We start from the raw sequence: 27,469 nt of genomic DNA, 5'->3' as shown, positions 1-27,469 counted from the left end.
GAGTCAGGACTTGAACCTTGTGCAAAAATATTGATCAAAGGCCTGATCACGCGTTGGGTGTACTGACAGACGTCAATCACTTAAAGTGCCTGTGTAACAACAATCATGATTGAAAAAAATTACATAAAAATCAAAAATGGTGACACTATGGATGTAAACTATCAGAAAAACAAAATTTTAAGTACAATCTCAGACTGGGTTAGAAATATACTGTATGAAAGTGTTAGTGAACCTACACTGTCACCTGATGTCACGATATTTATTTGGAATGCTTCGGACAGTTAACTGGTTTCCCTCACTTCCTTTTTTATGCCACATGTGGACTTTGACTTTGGTAACTGAGAGAGCTATTGATGAGGGTGCATAGGATTTCTTATTTATGGCACAGCCGCAAGCATGCAGCAAAATACTGAAAATACGATTACTATAAAAACCGCTGTCTGCATATCCTGAATAAATACATTTAACTCATTTAACTGCATTGAGTATTGAAGAGACTAAATCCCGGTTGTGTGTTTGGTTAAATAAAAAGCATCCTCCTTTCCTGTGGAGGAAGACATCCACAACCTGCTCATCATACATGTAAGCTAGGCTATCGGAGGACAGCTAGCGGACTCAGCACCGATGAAGAGAGGCTGAAAACAGGGGATGTTGTCTCTTTTGTGAATCAGACAGTCGTCCCCCATAGCCTCAGTGCGTGCTTCCCTGCAAGATCTCTCCCTCGTGTTGCCCTTTAGTTAGCTGAAGCACCTTTTAAAACTCTTTACAGCTATCTTCGGGCTGTTAGGAGGAGAATATTTTACAGTGTCTTATCCCCTGATGTCTTTGGACCCAGGTTGGGGTCACAAGCCTAGAGGTGATGGATCCTTGTTTGACAAAGATGAGAGGCTGAATCCCAGACTGAAACAGTTAGAGAAACCCTGCCTTATCTAAGTGTTAGACGTCTATGACTGTAAGCTTTCTACTCTCCTCCTTCTACTTATGATTAATGCTATATTTTAGGCTACAGTATGCATAGCATGTTAAGTTACCGTTTTTATGTTATTCGGCCAGCTACAAGCAAAGATAAGATGCAGGGTAAGGCTTGAGGAATATGTACTCAGGACAGAGTCTCTTTAACGGGGTTAGACGGTGGTAGGAAGTGAGGGGCTGTCCGCCGTCTCCACCTTCTGCTCCGGCGAGCAGCAGAGGAAAAGGCGGCTGCCCAGGCTCTTGAAGGCAAACCCAAAGTACATGATGTGACCCATGGCCACGAAGGACACGGAGATGATGACGAGCAGGCCGAACGCCTCCGGGTTCGGAGCCAGAATCACCATGATGAAGTGCAGCAGGTCTAAGAGGTAATTCATGGAGTTCTGGACGCCGTTGATGACGCCTCGCTCCGACTCGATTACATTCTCCTGGATGAGCTGGGTCACTGTCAGGTCAAAGGACCACAGGCCTGCGGCACAGAGATCAACAGTGAGACCTGATGGTAATTTCCAGTCACATTATCACCACTTTAGGAGACGACAGTAGCTGTAAGTGGCAATTATCAGGCCATATTATTGGAATCAAAGGTTGCAAATATTGCTGTGACATCCGTGGAATATATGTGAAGAGGCCTTGTGTCAAAGTCCAATTACTTATGAAAAAGTTCAACCTGTGAACTTGCCTGAGTCACCTTTAGGAAGTCTTAATTTGGAAAACAGCGTTTTATTATCTTAGGAACGGAAGAAAACATGCCAACAACACATGGATGGTCTAATTTCCTTTCAAATAAAGCAATAAAAGAAACCAACAAGGGTTGCAGCAGTAAACCGGTTTAAAGTTAACAGTGATATGAAAATTGATGGTTATCATATTGCGTGCATTTGCTTATCTACTGTGTTGAAAAAAAATGCAACCGGACGGAGAATGTCATGCTGATGCGTGATAAAGTGTGCAGTGTTTGGGAGTGAATAGTTACGTGACGTGTAAACTGGCAATGCACAGATCCTGTGAGAACAGTAACGTCAGGGCCGCACTTTGCACATGCGCATTACATTTTAGTCTGATAGCCATGTGGCATGAGGACTACAACAATAACAACTATGGCGAACGACCAAGCTGTGTTTGTGCTGCTGACTCTACTGACTTAATTAACACTGTTGGTTCTTGTGCGTGCTTTCAGCATCGTTTTCTTGTTTGTTTGTAGCCACCACTCTGTAGAAGAAAACCTTATGCTGAGGCACATGATGTTCTTCTATGATGTCTCATTACAAAGTTACACCGCCAACTACATGCACACTACAGCTTTTACGGTTGTTTTTGTGGGTCCATGAACATGGGGACTGTTTTCGCAATGTTATCAAATGAAGATGGATTTTTTTTAAAAAAGAAACAGAAAGACTTTTCCATTTTTAGTAGGCCATTCGCGTCTAAACGTGGCCTTAAACTATGTACTAAAACAACTTCAAACACAATACCAGGGTATACATAACCACCACAAACAAAAAAATCAAGTGGGACTACTTTACTCACCAACTCTAGCAGCAATGACGCCAGCAAACAGCAGACTAACAGACATGTAGGACTGCAGCGGCGGCAGCTCTTCAGCTGGCGCAGCAGTAGTGGCGTTTCCACCAGTAAGAACGCTGGTGAGGCTGTGGTCGGCCTCGGGCAGCGTCTTCTCTCCAATCAGGTGGGTGTAAAGGTCCTGGAAGGGCGAGACGCTGAGGTCGAAGGGGCTCCCGGGAGCAAAGACGGAGACAACACACAGCATGAGGCAGGACAGCTGGGCCATGCCTGAAATAAAGCCTGTGCGGATCAGGCCGCACTTCTTGCGGACCCAGGTAAAGGCCACAGTGCCGCAGATGCCCGACACAGCCGAGGCCCCCATCAGCAGGCTGAGCACAGACCCGTTGAGGCCCTGCGTGTAGGCGTAGCCCGTGGTGATGCAGTCGAAGCCGAGCACAGTCATGTAGAGGAAAGCCAGGGACATGCCGGCGAAGAAAATGTTCTGGTTGTAGTAGGCGACCCAGCCGGCCTTCAGGGTGCGCAGGGGTTCAGTCACCTGGTAGCAACAGCCGTGCTGCTTGGGAGAGTCCGGCTTGGCCACGACTGAGGTTTCATTCATCAGCGGCTGAGAGGACTCCTCAGGACTCTGACCATCCTCCAATTCTGAAAAAGCAAAGAAGCATGGAGAGATTTAGTTTAGTCTGACTCATCACACAGGTCAAAACTCTGAGCAAATGAGTAAGACGCTTATTATAAAATATAAAATACAGAGACTTAAGTTCAGGAGGCACAAATCAAAGACAAAGTTATTGCAGCTACCTTTCGGAGAGCCAAGCTGTTTAAGCTCATGTTGCTGATCCTTCTGACCGGCTTTCACGGCCAACGCCGGCGTCTTCTGGTAGACCTTATACAGCAGAGCGTACTCCAGACACATGGAGCACAGGTTCCAGCCAGAGATGAAGCCACAGCCAATGAAATGGGAGCCAAAGGCCATAATCTGACCCACCAGCATGGGAGCCAGGATGTTGGTCAGCTGGTCGATAATCCGCACTGTTGCATTCATGTCTGTGTAATACAGAAGTGGAAGGTGGTGTAAGGCAATATTAACTGTTTCTTAAGACCTAATTTAACCCTTTCTGAGCAAATTAGCTTAACTTCTTTTGGAAACATGGGAAGAACACAATAAACATTTTAAGAAATTCCATGAAAATTAGCAGGAAATTGGTAAAAAGTACAAGAAAATTATGTGAAAATTAGGAGGAGAGGAACTAAAAAACTGCTCTCTGGACATATTTATTTTTCTAAATGTATTAATTTCTTGCAATTTGCGGGACGTTTCTTCCGAAGTTGCTCTTTGCCTTTGCCCCCATGCTTTTAAAGAAATCAAACCAATTTGCTCAAAGGTTTAAATACTTGTGAAAGGCATCTGAATGCAGCACAAGAAAAATTATGTCAGTTCAAGTTTCACTTAATACTGATGGATGAGGAAAATGTGATTAAATAGTGGCTTCTTCCAGTCCTTATGGGGCCTTTGGTAGGTTTGCATTCATATAGCAGGTTTTACTAAACTGATGGTTCTGGCACAGCAGAATGACAAAGGTGAACAAGTTCATGATTGTTTTTCACCATGTGAGCAATTATTTTAAATGGGTGATAACAATCGGGGGAAACTGCGGGGACATAAAGCTGAAAAACGAGAGTGAGTCAGCATCTGGGGTTCAAAGTTTGCTCCACCAAAGGGATCTGATAACGGGTCATGCGAGGCCTACATTCTATGATAAGCCGACAGCAGGTATGAAACACTGACCTGCCAACGTGCTGCTGTCTTGACCTGCCACAACCACCACCCAGTCCCTCTGGATGGTGATGGATGTAGCCGTGCTGGCGAGGTTGGCAATGTTGGCGATGGTGATCACCAGAATGTAGCAGGTAGTCTGAAAAAAAAATGAGGGTATATATTTACATTTGTATGTCATTTTTTTTTACGATTTAAATTCAAGAATAATGAGCAACGTTATGGATTGAAATCCTTTCTAACTATAAAATCAAAAACGCAACTGTAAAACAAGATTTAGTTCCCATGGTTGTCAGTATGGAGGAGCAGACTTCAACTGACACTGACAATAAATACTTTATTAACCAAAGGCGAAGCCCCAAGTGCTATCATCACGTGTCATCTCATGTAAACTAAAGAAATCAATAACTTCAACAAAAAAATCTATAACATTCTGTGAAAAGTAGCTGCTTCAGAGAAAGAGCACTACAGCTCATATAATGCTCAACATGTGACCTCAAATACATCTGTAATAAAGGTGCACTGAATGACAAAAAACGTTTAAAAAACTAAAAAAAAAGCAAAACCATAGAACGTTTGGTCTGGAAGTGGCTAATTTGTGAGACACTGTGGCCGGCTGCTCTGTTTGTTGATCTGTGTGTACATTGTAACGCAGCTGCTGCGGTCAGAAAAGCAACAGAAATGCTTCAACAGGCCAGGCCGCATTTCTCCACAAGTCATGTGACAGGCCTTGAAGAACCTGCTGACTACACAGCCTTCAACGAGACACTCAATCTCCTGTTCCAACGACCTCTCGCTCCACCTCCACACACGCACACACACTTTGAGACCAGCCCTCTAAACACTCTCACATGGCGAAAATCCCCCCTTTCTCTGGAAACCCAAAGGCGTCCTACAAATGCAGAGGGCAACGCTGAAGACATTCTCCCCAACAGAAAGGCATTTGTGCTTTAACCCGACACCCCGACCAGTTTCTCATGACGGATGGGAACCTTTCAGCTCTGCATCTCGGCCAGCTGCAGAGGCAGGTCCAAATCATTGTGATGAGCAAGCTCTCATGGAGTTACATAGCTCAACAAGTGTAAACAAGCCTCACAAACCACTGACACGAATCTCCTTCTCCGGCAGAAGACTAATGAGGATGTGTGTGTGTGTAATTACCTCTCATGCTTTGTTTCTGGCGATAGGAAATTGTTTATGATCGTGACACAGCAAGCTTCATTTCCTTGTGATTACACAATGTTATTGCAAGTTCAAAAATTGATTATTGACCTGCAAGAGTATCGTAAGCATCAAAAAATAGGATGAATTGTTTGATATGTCAAAATCTGAAAATTATTACTAAAATACTATAATTGAACTTCACATATTTATTTATTGACTATTCTTTTATACATTTCAGTGTGTTTAAGTAGATTATATTTTTTTTTTTTTTTTTAACTATTTTTAACATTTTTATCAATTATTATTTGGTCTGTTATCCTTTTATTTACCTTTTAGAGTACTGTATTTATTTATTTATCTATCTATTTATTTTACTTATCATTAATATTATATTTATTTATTTTTATATAGGTTTTACTCTGCGTCTGGTGTTTCCTCACTTATGGTAGCATTTCCTCAGTTCCTGCTTTTAATGAGTACTCTTATTTTTGTGCTTTAATTAATTACAAAGTCCTGCCTTTTTACAGATATGCCTGTGTACTTTTGTTACAGTTTTGCTTGTATGAAAAGTGGAATACAACTAAAGTCTGCTTAATTGATTGATTAATTGATTGTTGGATTGAAGCACTGTGTCAATCTAAGTTAGTGGAGCTGTCAAAGGTCTTCTTAAAGTGAACTACATGATATTTCTCAACTGTAAAAGTGGTCATAAATGATACTGACTTTCCATATCAGTAAAAGTAGGTAACTTTCAATCCCGGGGTCAGAGGGCTGGTACTTGAGGAGAAGGTGCAAAACTGTTTTTAGTGAAAATCCCCATCAGATCATGTTCAAAACAGCGAGTATGTAAAAGACAGCACAGGGGGGATCTTACCAGAATCCATCCATTGTAAAGCTCCACAAGCTGTTCTTTGAACTGGAAAACAACCATGAGGAGGATCCCACACACGATGACGCAACTGTTCTGGACGAGCAGCGAAGTCTGGGCCACTGTGGAAACACCACGAGCAGCATTAGGGACAGAAATCTGATCAGAGACAACAGATTCCTGTCTGATAACTAGTTCATTAAAGCACTTCCACAAGACGGTTGGATGCGTTCACCCGCTCCCTAAACTAATCTAACAGTATCTTTGCCAAATTCCTCTCAATAAGCATTCCACAAGAGGTGCATTTAACTGTGAAAATCAGTAGGAAAGTAGCACATGTGCACACTGTATATGACACTACACTATAAAATCTGACAAGTTGATCTTACTTAAAAACTTAACTTTATCTGTAAGTTTACTTTAAATTTTGCTGAATTTACTTCATTTTTTGAAGTTGTAACTTAAAAATGAGGTGAATTACCTTGTTATTTCTAAGTTTTTAGCTTTAACAACTTTTCAACTTTTTAACTTTAATAAAGTTATTGTGAATTAACTTGATCATGACAAAGAGGATTTTGCCAACGAGAGCTGCGAGTTCTGTTTTCTTAACATGTCCAAGAATATACAAATATTATTGACAAGTATGTAACTGGCAGAACACAGATATACAGTACACTACACTTGGTTTACTGATGTTGCTGAAATTCAGACAGACTGATGTAATTAAACTTGTTTTAAGGTGTAACAACTTCAGAAAATTAAGTAAATATAACTTAATTTAAATAAATTTAACAGTGTGATATAAAAGAAACAGAAATTAGGATTAATAGTTATATTTGCTTACATTTTTCAAGGCAATTGGTTTGCTAGATTTTTTAAGTAATATCAACTTGTCATAGGTTTGCTGAAATTTAGCATGATTGATTTTATTAAACTTGGAATTATCAAGTTGCAACAATTTCATAAAATTAAGGAATTATAACTAAATTATAAAGTAAACTTAACAGCTGGATATAAAATAAACATTAATTAAGAATAATAGTTATAGTTGCCCACATTTTTAAGGCTGTTTCCTAATCTTTTTTTTTTTTTTAATTGTTAAATCGACTTTTCGGATTTTTGCTGAAATTTAGAAAGACTGATTTAATTAAACTTTTCATTTTCGAGTTGCAACAACTTCATGAAATTAGGTAAATTTAACTTATTTTTACCTAAATTTAAGAACCAGATATAAAAGAAACGTACATTCGGATTAATAGTTATATTTGCTTACATTTTTAAAGGCAATCGGTTTCCTAGATTTTTTAGGTAAAATCAACTTGTCAGATTTTACAGTGCACAATGCCTTTGAATGTGCTCCACATCTATTTATTTGGCCTTCTGTTTATGACAGACATGCTCATTGAAGAATATTCTTTGATATGTGCAGCCCTACCTTTGAGTCTGGGGTTTTTGTCCACCCAGTCCCCAATGATGGCCCCCAGCAGCAGCACGGAGCCGGCCACCACCAGCCCGTACACGGCCGTGAGCAGCAGGCTGTTGCCATACAGCTCCACCAGGAACACAGCCACCGCAAAGTTCCACATTCGGTCACCCTAGGAATTCAAATCTTGATTACTGAAGAGTGAGGTGGATGCTTGAATCAAGACATTCAGGTTAGGGCAGATCCAAACTGTGGAATGCACAAATAATAAGAGCTCTCTCTGCTTTCATGGACTAAAACGAGCATCCTCTTCAGTTGTATCTATCCTTTAGAGCTGTCTGTAAATAGCAGCATTGTGTGGTGAGCTCCACGGGGAAAACATGTGATTTTGTATTGTAATGACAGTTATAATAGCACACAATGACACATTAATGTTGCATTACAATAAGTTAAAGCCACATGTGTAGCCTGTCATCATAGTGAACATGTGCAAATACATGATGGAGTGTCATTTAAATAGACAATAATGTGTTATCCTGTCAGTGTCTCGCTTACCCATGTTGACAGAGCATGTCCCATGTAAATAAGGAATTTGGCTGAGGTGAAGAAGTCTCGGACAGACTCTGTAAAGGAAACATGTAACGGTCAGAGAGAATTCAAACCCTTACAGCTGCTGGTGCATATCCATCTTCTCCATTCATGTAAAGGCTCCGTTGGGGGTATGCTATGATGTCGCATGCAATGAAAAACAACCTACCACAGCATGTCCTCTTAGGTCCAGAGTTATCCATTTTTAAAGCTGTCCAAATGGCAAAAATAACAAGGTGAAAGCTGCTTTTTTGCGTTACGCTGTCTCCTCTTTTGTGATGTAAAGGAGGTCAGCCCCGACTACCACTGCATCTTACTGTCGACAACGACTACAAAAAAATACAAAAGGCACGGCGTTTTTCCCTCGTTCGCCTTTCCAAACTTAGCTATCACTGTAGCTGAAGTTGGAAAGAAATAGTTGTATAGCCTAAAAGGCTGGTTGATGGCAAAAGCACAAAGCTAGGAGCTGAATTCAGCGCCTCTCCGGTGGACGGTTTGCTCTCTTCTGCTGCTCCCTGTTTACGTCCCGCCTCGAATATACTCACGCTGTCACGTGACCGGCCATTATTTACATTGTGTCAAAAACAAGTGTGGTCCTCCTACCGCACGCGCGCTCCAAAACAAAAAAAAAAAACAAAAAACAAAAAAAGCTGTATCATATCTGCACAAAAAGGTGTCATTGTTAATATCATATATAAAGCCCACAGCCTGCTTTACACAAGAGTAAAACATGTAGGAATTCCTTTTAGCACAAATTATGAGCAACATTTAGACCAAATATATACTCTTTTAAAGATAATCTATGACAACAAATTATCCACAATTAAACACCCACATTTTCAGTTGTTTATTCACTGCAGTGGTTTCGTCCACCACATTATTCACATTTTAAATATGGTTTAAACTAATGGCACAATGTAAAAGTACTCCATTACAAGTCCATCATTCGAACTCTTCCCACAGGAGCACAGAAGTGTTGATAGGAATATGTTAGAAAAAAAGTGTTACATTTTTATATATTATATAATTTGAATATTACTAACGCACTAATGTGTAAGTAGCATATTACTGCTGTATTTGGTCAAGATTAACAGTAACAACAAAAATTGTCATATTTTGTATATATTTTAAATAACCTTCAGGACCCAATAACCCACAAACAGGTTTAAAAGGCATATTTTCTTTTTAAAAAATCTCCAAAATCCCACCAAATATCAGAAACTGTGAAATGTGTTTTTCTGGTGAAGGAGGGGCATGCATTTTCCTTCACTCACTTTGGGATGCTCAAGGAAAAATAATTGTAGCTCTGGGGAAGGTCACCTGCAGCTACACACCACACCACTCACCTATTCTGATAAATAAAGTGCATTCCATTATAAAAGTATCAAGTGATACCATATTTTTACAAAGTAAATCATCTGTTGTTGAATAAATGTATTATAAGTACAATATTTGCCTCTGAAATTTTGTGGAATACTAGTTGAAGTGAATTGGCATTAAATGGGCATACTCAGTGCTGAGAAATATAAGTAGGAGAATTTTGTACTTAACTAAGTTCTTGAGTAAGTAGGCTATACTTGGTGACTTTCAATTACTGACTAACATAGTGCAGGCTTCAAGTACAGTTACAAAGATATTGTCCTGTTGAGTCAGTGGGATGCAGGATTTTCACCAGAAGTGTGTCACTAATTTAACTATGACTCATATCAGTAGAAACTCAACTGATTCATTTGGAGCAATTAAAGTTGAATGGAGAAATGTCATAAATGTTTTCACGGCTTCATTTATATCCTTTCTTCTTTATTTCAACTGAATTTGAGAAATACTACAGTGATAAAGAAAAAAAAGGAGGCAAACGAAAGAGAGCAACAAGATTGCAAAAGTTAAAGATTAACTGAGCTGGCTTGTGCATTTGATGCCACACAACACAAATTAAGGTTCTGAACATTTTGGTAACAGAGACTGCCTTGACCTGTTGACCAAGAGGGCTGTTGCAATAGAGCTCTGCAGTGAACAAAGAAAAATACAAATCACACATTTGGATGACTTGCATTTGTCCACCTATGTCAACAGAACAGAATCAGCTGTAATTACAGGCTGTGTGCATGAGGGCTCCTTGGCCTGCATCCATAAAAAGTCATAAACACTGGCATGTTTCTTTAAACTGCAAACTGTACTGGATGCACAGTGGACTTTCAAAGGATGTTATCAGCTGAGTGGGACCCCCAGTATGTCACCACTGAAACCTTGTGTCTATTCCCAAGTGATGTGTTTATTGGCATTTCATTAGACTAGAATGTAAAGAGAGGGAACAGGGAAAAAGCAAGCCTGGCTATGTTCAAAGATAACAAAAGCCACCTTTCAGCACATTTCAAGATTAATAATTAACCTGTTATATCCTTTTTCTTTAATCCATAGAAAAAGGTTTTAAAACATCATGTTATCACAATGAGGTTGCCAGTCACCCAGCAGAGAGCACAGCAAGTTACTGTGGCAGTCCGAGAAAAAATCTGATTCATGATTCCCCATAAAACCACAATATCATTTTTACTCTTCAGTTTTGTACAAATTAAGTAAACAAACTACAAAGTGCTCATCAGTGAGCGCTATAGACAGAGGCTAGCTGTGTACCCCTGTTTCCATTCTTTATGCTAAGCTAAGCTAACCGTCTGCTGAAAATTTGCTTCATATTTAGTTTACAAACATGTGAGTACTATTAATCCTCTCATCTCTCTTGGTAAGAAAGCAATTAAGATTAATTGCCAAAATATCAAACTATTGCTTTAAGACTTGTACTACTTTAGTTTAAACAAATTTAAAAAAACAGAGTAGGAGACAGGAAGTGCTGATAGAGCGGTGCAGGAACTTGGAAATGAGTTAACATTTTAGCACTCCTGGTTCCCTCCTATCAAAGTCAGTGGTTTTTTTGAATGGGTTTTTGGTAAAATGCCTGAATTAAGGTCTGTGGTTATTACAAACTTAAGAAACGTTCACGTTTTGTTCTCTGACATAAAATACAACAGTAAATACCCAAATGTGTGTTTAGGTGTCTTAAAAAAGGCAGTTGATAACCGGTGTCTCAATGAGAATACAGAATGTTGTCACGCCAATCAGTTTCACAGCCAAGTTGTGGAGGTGAGGATAATGCAAACATAGTGTAGTTCGTTTATAACTTAACGATACACTTCTTGCAATTGCATTTATGCTTTGAAATTTTAAATATGTGGTGCTGGGGCGCCAACCAACTCAGTGGCTAGAGCATGCACCCCATGTACAGATGTTGTGTCCTCGCTGCTGTAGGTTCCATTTCGGTCTCGGCCCTTTGCTGCATGTCACCTCCTCTGTCTCTGCCCATTTCACGCTCGACCTTTCCTATCTGTTAAAGGCAATAAAGCCCTAAAAAATAATCTTTAAAAAAAAGAAAGAAAAGAGTGTTGTGTTATTTGTTAAGATTATCTTGCTACACAAAACGTTTAAGTGTCATATGTCCTAAACCCCAAAATTAGCATTTTGGCACGTTAGCCTCCCCCCGTCTCAAAGTCATTGGTTTTTTTAAATAGGTGTTTGGTTAGATGCCTGAAATAAGGTCTGTGGTTAACACAAGCTTAAGAGACTTTCATGTGTTGTTCTTCAGCATAAAATACATCACTAAATACCCCATTCATGAACTTTGAAGCTTTTACATGTCTTAAAAAGGCGGTCGCTAACAAGTGGCCAAATGAGACTAGGCTACAGATCGTCATCAAGCCGAACACAGCTTTAATGGATGCAAAGTTATGCTAATGGGAGTCTAGTTCAAATAGCCTAACATTACTTTTTAGTCACGATATCTTAGCATGTGAAAACAAATATGGCTATTAATAAATCTGATTGTTGTTATTTTTACACATTTAAAAAAATATCAAAAATACAAGTTTTCTTTTTGTCCCAGAGTAACACGTAGAGCCACTGTGTGCCATCTCATCCTGTGAGGGAGCAAAATTGACACTAACAGGGAACATAAGCACATATTTTGAGCCGAGTGATGACAATAGGCACTTCTATCCCTTTGTGATCTATTCAAGGATCACAGAGAGCTCTCAGCCGTTTGAAAGTCCGCACACATTGAGCTGGTACAAACAGATTACCAGCCGCACTATTAGTGGGCCAGTGTGTCAGCCAGGCTCAGTTACCTGTCATCAGCGGTCAGACGGCTGCTGTGTCATTCTGTGGTCATGTGACCTGCAGGTATGTCTTGCCCCTGACGGGATCCTTTTTCAACCAGGCTGCGGGACAACAAGCAGTGTTTACGTGGGCTATATTTATACTTCCAAGACAAAAATATGAAAATGACTTGCCACCTGCGGCCTTACGTTGTCTGACACTCACAAGCCACAGCTAAAGAAGGGATAGAGGTGGAGGGAGGCTGTGAAATCTCACCTGGAGGATGGTGTACGTGAGGCTGGATCAGATTATTCATCTATTCTTCATGTGGGGCTTCTGTTCCTTTTTGTGCTGAGCACTTAGACTTTGTTACAATAGAGCTCAAAGGTTTGCCAGTACAGCTCTTCATTGATATGTAGCTGGAATAACTGAGGCTGGGCTCTTGAGCTCTCCCAGAATCTCAATACACTGGACACAGTAAGATCACAAACCATCTCAGTGACCAAAGAACACCATAATCAATGATAATAATTATTACCTTTACCCACACTTGGAACATAACAGTGTTGTGGTCTTATTGTTTCTGTGGATATCCACTACTGCCTGGGGCCTAAGACTTAGATGTGATAGCTCCACTAGAGAACAATAAACATCAAAGGTCACTGTCTGGCTGTAATGACCTGGACACCTAACCCAAAATGACAGCCCTTGCTTCCAGGGAAAGAAATGGTAAACATCTGACAGCTGTTTCAGATCAATACAACATTGCAGCTGAGTGGGCAGCAAACCAGCGACAGGTGTGTTTGTCTGTCACACTGCAGGTTCGAACGGTGCTTGACCCACAGCTGGAGAAAGAACAACATTTGTGTCATCCAGGATAATTTCAAGTTACCGGTTGTTGACCTCCTTTCAATTCAATAAAGCTCTGCATGTCTCTTTCATGGAATTCTACCACATGTGAGTGGAAGGTTGCCGGTTTAAATCCCTGTATGCACTGAATGAATGAGTAATATTCTCCATTTCCTTAATATCACATCGCAAAATAGCAAATATTGATAGCCATCCATGATATTTTTGGTACAGATGTTCATGGTCCCCAGAGGATGAATCCCAACTGACTCTAATGATCCCTTTAACCTTAACACCACCAACAAGTAAACATTTTAATGTGTTCCCCAACTGTGAAGTTTTTCTGTAGGTCACTTACACATTTTATTCAGCAAGATAATCTTCACAAATGAACACCACTTTTAGGATTTTTGAGGCCAAAATACAATTGCTAGAACTATAAAGCTAATGTTGAAGGCTATAAACTAGTGCTGGGCCGTTAACGGCGTTAACGTGCTGCGTTAACGCGGGATTCTTATCGCGCGATAAGGAAATTATCGCGCGATAAACTATTCACTAAGTTGGGTCTATACAGTGAGCAAGGCACCAATTTCACTTTGTTGTTTAAGCGCGGATGTATACCTACCTTCCGCCTTGTTCACGCGGAGGGGGCGTGAACAAGGCGGAAGCTGGTCTGCCTGAGTGACTGGTGGAAAAAGGAGAAGCAGAGACTGGAGTGATTAGGCTCAAGCCGTGTCACAAAGCTGCTGACTGTTAATGGTCTTCTTCATGACCTCTAATGTAGGCCCACAGTTCAATTAGGGTCATGTTATCAGAGGCTGCGCCCTCTGCTGTTCATTCCAGTTAGCAGGAAAAAGCTTTTTCCACATGGAGACAGAACCTGTGTTCCTAAATGTCTGTGTTTAACAAAATAAAAAAAAGTTAAACACCAAAGTAAATCTTATGGAGCATTATTTTTCTTTACCAAATATTATAGTAGAACAGCTTTCTCAAGCATTTTGTGATGCATTTTCATCATTTAGATAGATAGATATTATTTTGAATGTCTTTGGCAAAATTCAAGTCTATAATTTTAATCTAGATTAATCTAGATTAACTACAGGATTGCAGTGAGATTAATCTAGATTAAAAAAATTAATCTATGCCCAGCACTACTTAAAAGTATCATAAAAATGGCGGTCTATGACAAGGGAATGTTCTTGTTGCAAGCGGGCAAGAAAAAAAAACCATTGATAACGTCAGCCTTCTGGCATATTTAAAATAAGAAGATGAAAGGAAACAATGTGTAAGGTAAAATGCCTTTATATATTTAATTTCGTTGTATTTATATTCTCAAACAAATTGCCTTCTACTAGTACTATATATAGCTATATACTACTGTATATATAGCTTACGAACGCTACTGTACCATTGCTGCCATTGCTGTGTGACGTCAGATGAGCCAATCTCGGTGAAGTCAGGCTAGATTCATTTCTACGACTTTCCAAGTCAGAACTCTAAATTCAGCGGCCGTTCCAGTGCACTTTTTCAAATTGGAAGTCGGAAAGATTCGACTTCCGAGTTGATTGGATGGTGGCATTATTATAGTCATTGTTGTAAACATGCTAGCATGATGATATTAGCATTGAGCTCAAAGCACTGCTGTGTTTAAGTATAGCCTCACAGAGCGGCTAGCCTGTAGATTTAAATAAAGATAGATAAAATATATCTCTGTAATTAGGTTTTGAAGTGACTCTAATGACATCAGTGATCTCTGCAGTTCATATTAGAGTTTTGTTCCTACCACACCCTTGTGATACTGTTATTGTTACTGTTATTTCCTTATTTCTCTCATCGTCTGGGTCAATTTTCCACCTTGGTGGAAACATTAACATGAGGACTAAATTCATGTGACTGGAACCGGCTGACACAAGACAAGTTTTATTTGTTTGAGTCTTTGACGTATGACGGCCCTCACACCGTAGCACGGTTGCTTCACAGTAGGAAAGTCCGGAAAGTTAACGTGTTCTCATTGTGACTGTTTCCACCTCAGCTTAATGATATGCAAGTCTGGTGGAGTTCTTGTGAGTAGATGTACATATGGCTTTCCATGTGTTTATACAGTATGTATAACTCCCAAATATCAATATATGTAATATGTATATGTAATCAGTCAGTCCATAATCTCTATGCACAGTAATGTACACTTGTTATTGTATATTTGTATTTTGCAGAGTGTATGCTCTGGGAACCATTTATCTTTTATCAATTGTATCTGAGAGTTAAAAGAGCAGATACCACTGTGATGTAAAAAGTAGGATGTTTTTGCAAATGCTGGGCTGTCATTGAGTGGGCAGTTTGTTTTGATTGAAATCTGGTTGACCTCTAAAATGCTCTAAAAGATTAATGACTTTATGTTACATGCTTCAGAAAGATAGAAAGGGAATTGGGAGAGTTGATTACATGCGAAAAACGGAAGAGGAAAGGAGGAGAACAATATGAATATTTAGACAAAAGACTGCAGACTGTAAGATGTATAATGATGCTGAACTTCACAGAACACCAAAATTATTAAGGGACTGTACTTTATCCATAAGAGTAGTGTGAGTTGACCCTCCCCGGAGCCACAAATATTTTTTCCTTGAGCCTCCCTGAGTGACAAGGGCAAAATTCATGACCCTTCCTCCACCATAAATAACCATATTTTAAACTGGCTATGATAAGTGGTGTGATTTTGGAGATAAAAAGAAACAAACAAAACAAAACAGGTTCTGCTGGTATTTAAAATAAATATAACTATTTAAAGTACAATTTCCCTCCCAAAAAATCAAAACACATAACTCCCTCCCCAGTGTTTAAAATAATAATTGAATCACCACCCCTGTTTTGCACAATCCCCTCCACTCTCTTCCATTGACATTTAGTTTAACATAATCGTTTAGTTTTGCTTACAGTTGAAATAAATGGTTTCAAATGTATTCAATATATGCGAATTACACTAATTGCAATCAATTATCTTAATGAATATCTAAAAGTATTTGTACTATGGAAGAAGAAATCAAATATACCTCCTACTCTTGTTCATTTGTGCTTTCTGGAGAGACTTTATCCACTGTTTAAATTAATTTAGGTCTAATTATGCTCTATAGCGCATTAACTTGTTGGCTGTAGTCCTGTAAGCAGCCTTTATGCATGGGGAAAAGGATGTTTGAACCGCCCACCTGCAGGGGGCGGTGAAGTCTGTTGCAGACAGACCTCCGCACCCGGAAACACTTTCAAAGCCATCGAGCATGTGTTTACACTCCGGTTAAGATTGCCTCAACTACATTAAATTGAAAATTTCTTACCAAAATGTCTTCGAAAAGTCGAGATAACGAGGACAATTATGAAGGACAGTCTGCACTAAAGGAGGAACTGAACAAAAAGGTAGCGTTAGCCGTAACATGTTGCAGGTGGCTAAGGAAATAGCTTCAAATATTAGCTAGTTAACATGTAGCATACTCTTTCATTGGGACGTTTAGAAACTTTTCAGTGTAAATACATGATATCTCAGGATTCACCTTTAGCCGCTTGTCTCTTATAAATATAAAATTATTGCTTGCAAAGTTTCCATGTTATCAGGTCAGTGGAATAATTTATGTTTCTAACTTTCAGGTCAAGGAGCAGAAGGTTGTTGTGGACGAGCTGTCCAACCTGAAGAAAAGCAGGGTGAGTAGACTTGTGTTAAAGAAAACACATACGAAGTTTGCCTGAAATTGACATAGTTCTGAATTTAGTTAAATGTAACGTCAAGTATGCCCTGGCAACTATGAGAAGAAGCCTTTTTGCAAGACGTATTTTTAAAGTCCCCATATTATGCTAATATTCGGGTTCATACTTGAATTTTGTGTTTCTACCTGAGCAAAGAGCAAAACCTGAGCTTAAGAAGAAGTGACCCCAAAATAGCACAAAATTAGTAAAAACATTTTTTTAAAAGTTAACGAAAACTACCTGAAAATTGGCAAGATGGATTTTTAAAAAAAAAAAAAAAAAAAAAAAACAACCTATAAAATTATCCCAAAAAAATAAACGGGATGTTTAAAAAAAAAGCCAAGGCAATGCTCTAGAAATGGTGATTAAAAAGTAACAAGTAACTTAATTTAATATCTTTTTTTACTATTTGTGGGACATTTCGTGCCAAGTTGCCAACTTTTTCTCCATGTTTTCAAAAGAAATCAAACCAGTTTACTCAAGTTTCAAATATTTATTTAAGGCATCTGAACCCAGCACAAGAAAATTGATGTCATTCCAGGTTTCAAAGGGTTAATTTTCAAACACATATTTTTAAGTGTCTTTCTGTATTCACCCTCTCTCTGAAACACTTTGTTTTTCACATACACTGCAAAACAAAATTACAATGGCACCCTCTTTAATGTTTATGTTTTTAAGTTTGAAATGGTTTATAAAGGAGCCTGTTGTTGTGACATCACAAATTCACAGCTTCTGAATATGGGCTGTAGACATTTCTCCGTGGACTGAGCGTTTTGATATTTTTACAGTATTTATATAGCACCTATACCTGTTTTAAATCAATCCTTTGAAACCTGAGCAATTTGGCCTGATTTCTATCCAAAACATTGAAAGAAGGCATTGAGCAACAAAAGATGAAATGACCCAAAACATTTGCATAAATTATAAACAAAAAAGGCAAAAAAAAAAACATTTAAAAATTAACGTGTAACACAAAGTAAATGACCTGGAAAAGCTTTTAAAAAGTATAAGAATTCTGTCACATAATTTGAAAAAATATGTAATTGTGATGATAATTGTAAATACTTTTCCCCATATTTCCCAAATAGACTAATTTCTTGTAATTTGTGGTACATTTCTCAACAAATTACTCATTGCCTTTTTTCCCATATTTATGAAGGATATGGCACCAATGTGCTCAGAGTGTGACTACTAGCAGCAAAAGAAAAGTGATGTTGATCCAGATTTCAAAGGATTGAAAAAAGACATGGGAGTCTGACTTTTTACAATATGGGACCTCTAAGAACATTTTTATGCACTATTCCTTTTTGTAAAAACATTTCTGTCATGAACATGTGCATGTCTGCATATATTAATGTGCATTTTGAATGTATTCTTTTCCCAGAAAGTCTACGTCCAGCAGAGGAACAGTAACATTTTCTTCTTGGCAGACAGAAGTCAGACACTGAGCTCATGCAGAAGTAAGTCTGTCTCACTAATAAATAACTCAGGCTGTACAAATAAGATTTGATCTCAAAGCATCATGTAATAGATGAACATAACACATAATATTTCCTGTCTCCAGAGGAACTGGATAACATGAAAAAGGATCTGCAGGATCTGTAAGACTGACCTTCAACCACAACAATGTGCGGAATCTTCTGTCTGCTGAGTCTGTTGCCCGCTCAGTTTGAGTGGGACAAAACAGTTCATGAACATTTAAGGAGAAGAGGGCCCAACTGGAGCCAGGATCTAACAGTCAGAGGCACAAATCCCTGCTATCAGTGTGTATTCTCTGCTCACGTTCTTCACATGAGAGGTCTCCTCACTCCTCAGCCAGTTCAGGACAATGCTGGGAATGTCCTGGTGTGGAACGGGGAGATTTTTGGAGGCCTCCCTGTGATGCCAGAGGAAAATGACACTGCTGTTGTCTCTCAGAGGCTTTCATCCTGCAACAGCCCATCAGAGATTTTGTCAGTCCTCTCCACTATACGGGGCCCGTGGGGGTTTGTTTACTACCAAAAGGCTGGAGACTATCTCTGGTTTGGCAGAGACTTCCTTGGCAGGCGGAGTTTGCTGTGGAAATTTGATGCGGATGAAAACCGCATGACTCTGACCTCTGTGGCAGCTCAGAGTTCTGGACCTGTTCAGGCTGCTTGGCAAGAAGTCCCAGCAGTTGGTGTGTATCGTATTGACCTGAAGGCAGTTACAGAAGCTGGCTCTGTGGCGTTTGAGGTGTATCCTTGGGCTCATGGAGGAATTGATCTTGTCTCAAGCTGCAGTCGGGAGTCTGTCCCCAGCGGCTGCACTGCTGTGATGAACCAGCCAGGACTTGTACTCACCTCGCCCGTGTGCCCCCTTAACACATCCATCCCAAAGTCACTAAATGAGACAGAAACTGATCCAAACTCACATTCATGTTTTAAGGATCTGGAGCAGCTGCTTGCGAGCAAAGAGCAAAATGACGAGGTGAATCGTCTTATTCATGTTCTCAGTGAGGCAGTAAGGCGACGTGTTCAGTCTTTGCCGTTCAGGGTACAAGAGGACTCCTCTTTTTCTAACAACAGTGCTAGTATTGCCATACTTTTTTCAGGAGGTATCGATTCAATGATCCTGGCCACCTTAGCGGACCGTCACATACCTGCTCATCAACCAATAGACCTTTTCAATGTTGCATTCAAGCAACAGTTGCCAAAGTCTCAAAAAGAGTCTGCAAAGAAACCCAAAAAGCACAAAAATAAGCCCACAGAATCCAAGAATGATGGATCTGATTCCCAAACATCCGGCCCCTTCGATGTTCCAGACAGAATCACTGGACGAGCCGGCCTCGAGGAATTAAGACACCTGAATCCTGAAAGAAGGTGGAATTTTGTTGAAATCAACATAACGAAGGAGGAGCTGCAGAAAATCCGCCAGGAGCGCATTTGTCATTTGGTCCACCCGCTGGATACGGTGCTCGATGACAGCATCGGATGTGCTGTGTGGTTCGCAGCAAGAGGGACGGGGTTCATCACTGAGGACGGTGAGCAGAGGCCCTTCACATCGACTGCAAAGGTACAAGTACAAACGTCAGACTTTGCACTTTGTACGACAAATGCTTCTCTTTAACATTTGACTAATGCAGGGGGTTTGATGTAAATGCCCCCTAGACTGTTACAGACGGGAGTGCAGGGGGGGGAAAGTAGGGTGAAAAATAACAAGTCTCAAATGCATTTTTGTCGTAGTGTTAATAAAACAAAAATAAGTCAAAGTCAAAAGTTTTTTACTGCCATTGTTATAAAACAACAAAAGAGCACAGCATCTCCCAGATTCATAAAACAATACTTAAGAGATATTATTTAATAGGGATAAATAAATAAAATAAAAATGATGATGATGATGATAATAATAAAAACAATAATATTAATTGTAAAAAGGCACATCAGGTAAATAAAGGGTTGGGGGGGCAGTTGAGAATTCTTTTTAGACATCTAAATTGACATGTTTCACCATCCCTCAACATCCACGCTGACCTGCTCTCTGTGTTGCTGCTTCATGACTGCAGGTGATTCTGACGGGAATCGGAGCAGATGAACAGCTCGCAGGTTACTCCAGACACAGAGTCCGATTCAAGATGTCTGGACACGAGGGACTGATCCAGGAACTGGCCATGGAGCTGAGCAGGATCCCTTCCAGGAATTTGGGCAGAGATGACCGAGTGATAGGTGACCATGGGAAAGAGGCTAGGTAAGGGTGCTACCTGTTTTACATTCTGAAGGTGCTTGAAATAGTATATTTTGTTTGTGCAACAGTTAAAACTAAAAAGGTGTGTTTTTTAAAAAAATTCGTACTGGTTTAAGAAGTCCAGTAACCACATAATTCCCAGCACAGTTCCGCCTTAATAGGAGCTCTTTTCTTACCAAAGACAAATTCTTTTTTACACAAAGATTTCGCTGTTCGGTGCACAGGGTTCCCACAGATCCTGAAAAAGTCTTAAAAGGCATTTAATTCAATAATCTAAAAATAAGGCCTCAACTGGTATTAAAAAGTCTCAAATCAATCTGTCAACAATGTTTAAAAAGTTGTTTAAATTTTTTTTATGCTGTGCTCTAAAATCTCAAAATTTGAAATAAAAAAAAGTTTGAAATAATTAACAGAATGCTTCTCATTACCGTCATGTCGAAAAGGAGAGAGGAACCCACAACACATTTACCACATCCACTCAAATGACTAATCAAAACTTTTTTTCCAAGGGAAACCCAGATTTTTTTGCTTAAATTTTATTGTAAACTTGGCCTTCAATTTCAGACCATGTCCAATACCATTTAATACCATACCATTGTCTGAAAAGGTTTAAAATTGAATTTGTCTGAGGCTGTAGGAACCCTGTTTGCACCACCTTTACATTTTTACACAGAACGAAACAATAGTGGCATCATGCCTCTCGAGTGTGTCATTTGTAACTGCATGCCGGCATCGCAGAAGAAAAAGAGGCGTGGCGGGTGTGACGTTTAACACAGAAGCCTTTGCTTTAGCGTGACATACAACATAAGTGTCTACAGCGCATTTTAAACAGTAACAGTGGCATAACATGGCAATAACAACCATTTATCGTCTGTTATATGGCAGCTGATCTAGCAGGGTGTGATTGCTGTTCTTCTTCTTTGCTGCTAACTAGGGCTGTACCCGACTCCGAATCATATCCATCTAATCAGATTTGGCTGTTCAATATGAATTTTCGACAATTACAGGATAACAGGCTCAGCGGGACGACAGCATGACAGATGCATTCATATCATATAGTAAACAAGCTAACAGAGCTAACGGCGGATCGGAAGTGTGAAACAACATTTTTTGCAGACACTAGACACCAAACAAAAGCCAGAGGCGGTGTCGTATTAAGTCGCTGTGAGATGCAGAGTCACCGCTTCTTAGCAGAAGATCTCTCTCCCTCTGTGTCGCTGCCTGTATGTCAGCAGCTCCCTTTAACAAAGAGGAGTGTGAAAGTCAAGAGCGCTCACTCCGCAGCAAAATGTGGGGACCAAAACATCCCCAGAAGTACACTGCACAGCACACCGGTCTGACCTGAGATCAGCCAGGACTGTATGTGGCACATGAACTCAAATGAGAATATCTGACACATGTAACTCTGGCATCTTCAGATTTCCCTACTTGGACGAGGACGTGGTGAGCTACTTGAATTCTCTGCCCGTGTGGGAGAAGGCAGACCTGACGCTTCCTCGAGGTGTCGGGGAGAAACTCCTCCTGAGGCTGACGGCGAAGCAGCTGGGCCTCGGCCTATCAGCAGTCCTGCCCAAGAGAGCCATGCAGTTTGGCTCCCGCATCGCAAAGATGGAGGACAACCACGAAAAAGCCTCTGACAAATGCACAAGACTCCTCACCGAGTAGACACACACTGAATGAATATAAAAAAAATTTTAATAGAAAATATTCATTAGAAAATTACATACAATTAATATTTAAAGGCATATTTACAAAACAATTGTTGATTTACTGTTACAGATTCTTGAAGTTAACAAAGAGTTCACATTTAATTTTTTTTGTGCTGGCCTTGGATACTTTTTTTTTTTTACATGGCACAATAAATATGGTGTTTTGTCCATTTGTGTTTCCTCTACACCATGTACGACTCCACATCTTGAAGTTTTTCTTTGAAGTAAAGGTCACATTCAACATAGGAAGGCAAGTTCCCAACATCGAAACGCCCTGAAATCTGATGAATGTATACTGGCTTCCTGAAAGACAAAAAAGAAAAAGTAAATACTTTTTAATTATTAAAAAATACACTGACAATTGATTTTAAAATATGTAAGTTTTGGTTGAGTATCTGCATAATTTGACAAATATGAAAAATATAAGAAACACCAAAATAAATCCAAATCATATTTTGCGATCATAGTAAAGAGCCACAAACGGAAGAGAGCACCATCTGCCTGTCACACAGCAGGATTACACAATGATTTGGGTAATTTTTCGGAGTGAAAGCTGGCCCTCTGAAGGTCCGGCACACCGTACCTTGGAATCAGCCAAGACACAAAGATTCCTGGGGCGTCTTTCTCATCAATAGGTGCCTCCTGTGGGAATAAAAAGTTAAGCAAAATAGTGAAATTAATACACATAATTTACTCTTAATTCACATTACATGCAGGATGACTGAATATTAAATGTACCTTCTTTTCCTCAAGGAAGGTATCCAACAGAGGAAGGCTTTTCTTTGAAAACGCATAGAAACAGGGACACTGAAAAACAAGTGGGAATGATCAGCTGAGTGTTTGTTAGTGTCATATAGAAATATTAGTAACCTTCATACACACTGGTGAGCAGTGAAGAGCTTAAATGCCTTTTTAACAGCTATCCAGCAACATGACAATGACTCCAAACAGATGACCAAAAGCAGAAACCAAACCGAAGAAAGCAGCAGCCGTGACAGAGTATCCAGAGTTCCAACGGATCATTAAAATCTTAAATTAAATTCATCGTCTAACACCTTAGATGGTGTTAAAATGTCTGAAATCAATTCAGACATTTTAACACTTCAAAGACATGAAATGAAGGATGTTGTGTCCTGACATATTGTAAAATCCCCAAATAATTGACATCTTTTTTGTGTGTTAAATATAATTTTCCGAATGCCTGTTGAAAAAAAAAATAAAATCAGTTTTACTATAACAAAAAAAAACCCAAAACAAAACAAAAAAACTAGTTTGTTTCCAGTCAGGATGCTCAGAGCAGAAGATTTACTTTCTTCAGCTATCTGTGTCTGGATCCTGGACAACATAAGGAAGTGCAAATCTAAAAGAAAAACTGGTTATTTAACCAAGATTTCACAGCATGAAACCAGAACAACGCCCCATGCATACAAGGCTCTGTGTATTTTGTGCAAAATGTTTTTTAACCTCACACATGCAGAGTGAGAATCACTAAATTTCCAAGAACAGCTCTGTTTTACCTTTGTTTCTGCCATGAGACAAAAAAAGGTCATGTTTTAAGATACAATAAACATTTGAGCAACTTTGTCCGTAAGTATCCTGATGTTGGTTCATGTCATTTTTCTTTTTATTTATATTTTATTCTGAGTGACATAGAAAGTCTTGTATCTAACTTGCCTTAAGCGGTAGAAACCGTTTGATCATAAGGGAAGACTCTAAGTGTCAGCTGATGTCTACGAGTGTGAAACATGAGCCAGTACCAACCAGAGATCACATGATGACTTTATTTACCTGTTCTTGTTTAATAAGGCGATGGAGAAAAGCTTACAATCCATACGTCTATAATGTATGTAAACTACACTGTTAAGACTGAGCATCAGGACTCTGACCGGAATGAATTATGTGTATTTCTGACTTTACTGACAGACAGAATCTGACTGCTTTCAAGGTTTCCCTCTAAAGTCTGTAAATCAAACATCAGGTGACTCTGCCTCTTTTTTGGAAAGACTTAAAAGATCTTCATTCCCACGTGGACAGACATTACGAGACATGTTCAGTGTTGACAGTGAACTTACCGCTCTCCTCGACTTTGTCTCAGAAGGAAGAGGTTTCTCCTTCATACGGAGGACGCGGAGATCGCTGTCTGCTTCCAGTATCCCGTATTTATGAGTTTCTGTACAAACACACAACACAGAACTAACAGTGAACATGAAGCCCAACCGTGTTTAACATTTTATACTTCGATTCAATCCCTAAACCTGACAGCTTCCATACTTTTAAACTTCAGAGTATACTTTGCAGGATTGTCAGTTGCTCTTTGTAAATATGCTCGCCAGCGAAAGTGACAGTAAAGGCCAAATGTTTTTTACTATATTGTGAGTTTTTTTCAACATACTATGACTTTTTTTTTTTTTTACAGTTTTTTCAATATACTATACTATGCCTTATTTAGACATCCTATATATCGTTTTTAAAATTATTTTCCCCCGACATACTATACTATGCCTTTTTGTCGAAATGCTAGGACTTTTTTTTCCATTACTTCATCATACTATCCTTTCTTTTCAACACACTATACTATGATAATTTTTTCTTTTTTTAAATATACTAGAGCATGACCTTTTTCAACATATTATACTTTTTTTTTTACCTACTATGGTATTATTTTTTTCAACATGGTATACTGTAACTTTTTTTGTTTTTTTAACACTATATTATGACTTTTTCTCAACATAATATACTGTGACTTTTTTGACATACTAAATTTTTTTCTTTTTTTTCAACATACTGTATTATGACTTTTTGTCTTTTTTTTAGGGAAATCCTGCAATGTATGTCTTTATCAAAGCCTTATTTCCCACTCACCCTCCTCTTTGCACTGGTATGAGAGCACCAGACAGCTGTCGTCACACTTTGCTTGGAGGTCAGAAAACTTCTGTTTGACTTCACTGAGGCTGAAATCTTCTTTGAAGAGGGTGTCTCTGATATGGGTGGAAAAGGACTTTTATCAGATAGGCAGAAATAGGACTTCAACTTGCACATTTGTATTTTGAGCAACAACTCTGCATGGCAGTGTCTACAATGTTAAGTCAGTAAACTTACCCCCCAATTACTAAGACATGGTCTTCTATGTTGAAGTGCTTCACCGCAAGTTGCAGACAGGCCACAGCACCAAGACGCCCCTGGAGGAATGAGAAAGTTAACTTGAGTTGGAGGGAAAATAAAATCTTTCTAAGGGCCAAAACAGGTCACACAAGTCACGCTGACGGTAAAATTGTATTTACATCGTTGCTTGTCGTCTGATCGCTGAGGATCTTGACATTAGGGAAGTGTGACGCCCACTCTTCAAATGCGGCGTGGTAGACGGCGTTAGTCTGTGGAGAGGAGAGCAGAGGGGAGACAGAAGGAACACAGTGGCTCATTCACTCTCAGTAACACTGGCTCTGCATATTTGGGTTTATACTATGATGCAATCTTAAATATTACCTAACATACAGTATATGTAGCAGATGAAATTAGCCTGATGACATAGTTATCGTTATCTTATTGTTAACATGTTAATGCATCAATAATAATAATAATTCAATCATGATACTTTAATGGAGTCATCCTGCATAATGTTAATTTTTTTCTTCTGCATACTATCATTATTATTATTTTTATTACTTTTGTAAGTAACTTTTGCATGTAATGCCAGTGTGTGCTTTTTAAGCCATTATTAACGCTAACTATACACGCCTACTCCTTAAAGGTGTTTCCAAGCCCATGTAGTTAAATCTTTGATACAACCATGTCCGTTTTTAATGTAGAGCAGATTGAGGGGTCAAAGGTCACAGCCATTCTGCGCTTGTTTTCAGCCTTGCCTCTTATATGTTAATATTTATCTGGATTCTCTGAGTCTTTTAATGATATTATGGATCGTAGATGGTGAAATCCATCAATTCTTTGCATTTTTGTGTCAGTAAAAATGTTCTTCAACTGCTGGACTGTTTGTCAATGCAGTTTTTCCATAAAGTGATCATAGTTGCTTGTGAACAAACGAGCCTTTTGAGGATACCCTTTTCATACTCAATCATAATTTAATCTGTTATCAGTTAACCTGTTTACCTGTGGGATGTTTTCAGGTGCTCTCTGAGCATTCCACAACTTCCCCCGTCTTTTATTTTCCCTGTCCAAACTTTTTTTAAAGTGTTGCAGGCATTTAAATCTGTGTATTTAAGTCAGTTTGAAAATATAATTTCTTGTCTTTGGACTGTTTTCAATTGAACATAGGTCAAAAAAAACATTAAAACAGAGTCCCCACTTTTTCGTTAACGGGGTTGTTATTGCCAGCACTGCCTACACTGAGCTACTTACTACTACATAGATGCAGTCCGCGCAGCCGGAGGCGCTCAGGGCTTTGGCCCAGTGGGAGATGAGCGCGCACCGTCCCACCGGCAGCAGCGGCTTGGCAGTCCCGGCCAGGTGAGCGAACCTCCCGCTGCCGTCCGCCAGCACATCCCTCTGGAGCCTGGTCCCGTACCCGGCGGCGAGAATTACAGCTTTCATTTCAACTCGAAACCGGGACTCACGCCTCTCATTCGTTTGCTGGTGTTACCTGGTGGTTTACTAACTACAGATATTTCTAAAGACAGGAACTGGCCTAGGGGATTTATGGTAGAAAAGTAAACATTTCACAGTTCAGATCACACTTATCTCGCGAGATTAGCCGTGTAGCGTCCGCTGGATATTTTCAAAATAAAAGTGTCTTCCGATGATTTGAAAGAAAAACTTGTAAAATGTACCCCCCCCCCCCAAATGTGCTGTGTGTGTGAGATATAACTCCTGCTGTCTTTCGTTCGTGTTCAGTTAAGATCATCTAAAGTCATGACAAAAATGGTTTTGTACACACATGGGGATGTAAACATTTGCAACTGCTAGCAGAACCTCAATAGATAAAATTATTAAAAAAAAGAAATATGAATTTTTTTCAGAAACAATAAAGAGATGGATGATTATTTCTTATTTTGACTAAATATAGTTTA

At 39.4% G+C, this 27,469-nt stretch overlaps 3 protein-coding genes across 3 annotated transcripts; 1 reads left to right on the top strand and 2 right to left on the bottom strand.

Moving 5' to 3' along the window:
* Nucleotides 1-350: 350 nt before the first annotated feature.
* On the bottom strand, nucleotides 351-8,826 carry slc40a1 (solute carrier family 40 member 1). The gene is made up of 8 exons (XM_042494360.1): nucleotides 8,486-8,826; nucleotides 8,284-8,351; nucleotides 7,741-7,900; nucleotides 6,312-6,427; nucleotides 4,286-4,412; nucleotides 3,298-3,543; nucleotides 2,503-3,141; nucleotides 351-1,441 (listed from the first exon to the last, which is right to left on the bottom strand). Exons 1-8 carry the CDS (start codon nucleotides 8,517-8,519, stop codon nucleotides 1,125-1,127), a joined length of 1,707 nt encoding a protein of 568 aa, XP_042350294.1. The 5' UTR covers nucleotides 8,520-8,826; the 3' UTR covers nucleotides 351-1,124.
* Nucleotides 8,827-18,421: 9,595 nt separating this feature from the next.
* asnsd1 (asparagine synthetase domain containing 1) lies at nucleotides 18,422-22,433 on the top strand. The gene is made up of 4 exons (XM_042494538.1): nucleotides 18,422-18,497; nucleotides 18,602-20,070; nucleotides 20,561-20,742; nucleotides 22,158-22,433. Exons 2-4 carry the CDS (start codon nucleotides 18,664-18,666, stop codon nucleotides 22,402-22,404), a joined length of 1,836 nt encoding a protein of 611 aa, XP_042350472.1. The 5' UTR covers nucleotides 18,422-18,497; nucleotides 18,602-18,663; the 3' UTR covers nucleotides 22,405-22,433.
* A 184-nt stretch (nucleotides 22,434-22,617) lies between these two features.
* Nucleotides 22,618-27,147, bottom strand: zgc:136439 (uncharacterized protein LOC678627 homolog). The gene is made up of 8 exons (XM_042495347.1): nucleotides 26,802-27,147; nucleotides 25,730-25,819; nucleotides 25,548-25,627; nucleotides 25,311-25,426; nucleotides 24,521-24,618; nucleotides 23,187-23,255; nucleotides 23,032-23,090; nucleotides 22,618-22,751 (listed from the first exon to the last, which is right to left on the bottom strand). Exons 1-8 carry the CDS (start codon nucleotides 26,991-26,993, stop codon nucleotides 22,631-22,633), a joined length of 825 nt encoding a protein of 274 aa, XP_042351281.1. The 5' UTR covers nucleotides 26,994-27,147; the 3' UTR covers nucleotides 22,618-22,630.
* Between the last annotated feature and the right edge of the window lie 322 nt (nucleotides 27,148-27,469).

Source organism: Plectropomus leopardus, chromosome 10, assembly GCF_008729295.1.
Source record: "Plectropomus leopardus isolate mb chromosome 10, YSFRI_Pleo_2.0, whole genome shotgun sequence".
Classification (NCBI taxonomy): domain Eukaryota; kingdom Metazoa; phylum Chordata; class Actinopteri; order Perciformes; family Serranidae; genus Plectropomus; species Plectropomus leopardus.
This window is presented reverse-complemented; position numbering and strand designations above follow the sequence as displayed.

What these genes read in the sequence shown, in the direction of transcription:
- asnsd1 (XM_042494538.1), top strand. Translation starts at nt 18,664, where the DNA reads ATGTGCGGAATCTTCTGTCTGCTGAGTCTGTTGCCCGCTCAGTTTGAG. An exon ending in CCTTCACATCGACTGCAAAG is followed by an intron (nt 20,071 to 20,560) that starts GTACAAGTACAA and finishes TCATGACTGCAG; the next exon opens with GTGATTCTGACGGGAATCGG. An exon ending in GACCATGGGAAAGAGGCTAG is followed by an intron (nt 20,743 to 22,157) that starts GTAAGGGTGCTA and finishes TGGCATCTTCAG; the next exon opens with ATTTCCCTACTTGGACGAGG.
- zgc:136439 (XM_042495347.1), bottom strand. Translation starts at nt 26,993, where the DNA reads ATGAAAGCTGTAATTCTCGCCGCCGGGTACGGGACCAGGCTCCAGAGG. An exon ending in CGGACTGCATCTATGTAGTA is followed by an intron (nt 25,820 to 26,801) that starts GTAAGTAGCTCA and finishes TCCTCTCCACAG; the next exon opens with ACTAACGCCGTCTACCACGC. An exon ending in GTGTCTTGGCTGATTCCAAG is followed by an intron (nt 22,752 to 23,031) that starts GTACGGTGTGCC and finishes TTTGTCTTTCAG; the next exon opens with GAAGCCAGTATACATTCATC.
- slc40a1 (XM_042494360.1), bottom strand. Translation starts at nt 8,519, where the DNA reads ATGGATAACTCTGGACCTAAGAGGACATGCTGTG. An exon ending in ACCTAAGAGGACATGCTGTG is followed by an intron (nt 8,352 to 8,485) that starts GTAGGTTGTTTT and finishes TTTCCTTTACAG; the next exon opens with AGTCTGTCCGAGACTTCTTC. An exon ending in TTTACAATGGATGGATTCTG is followed by an intron (nt 4,413 to 6,311) that starts GTAAGATCCCCC and finishes TTTTTTTTTCAG; the next exon opens with ACTACCTGCTACATTCTGGT.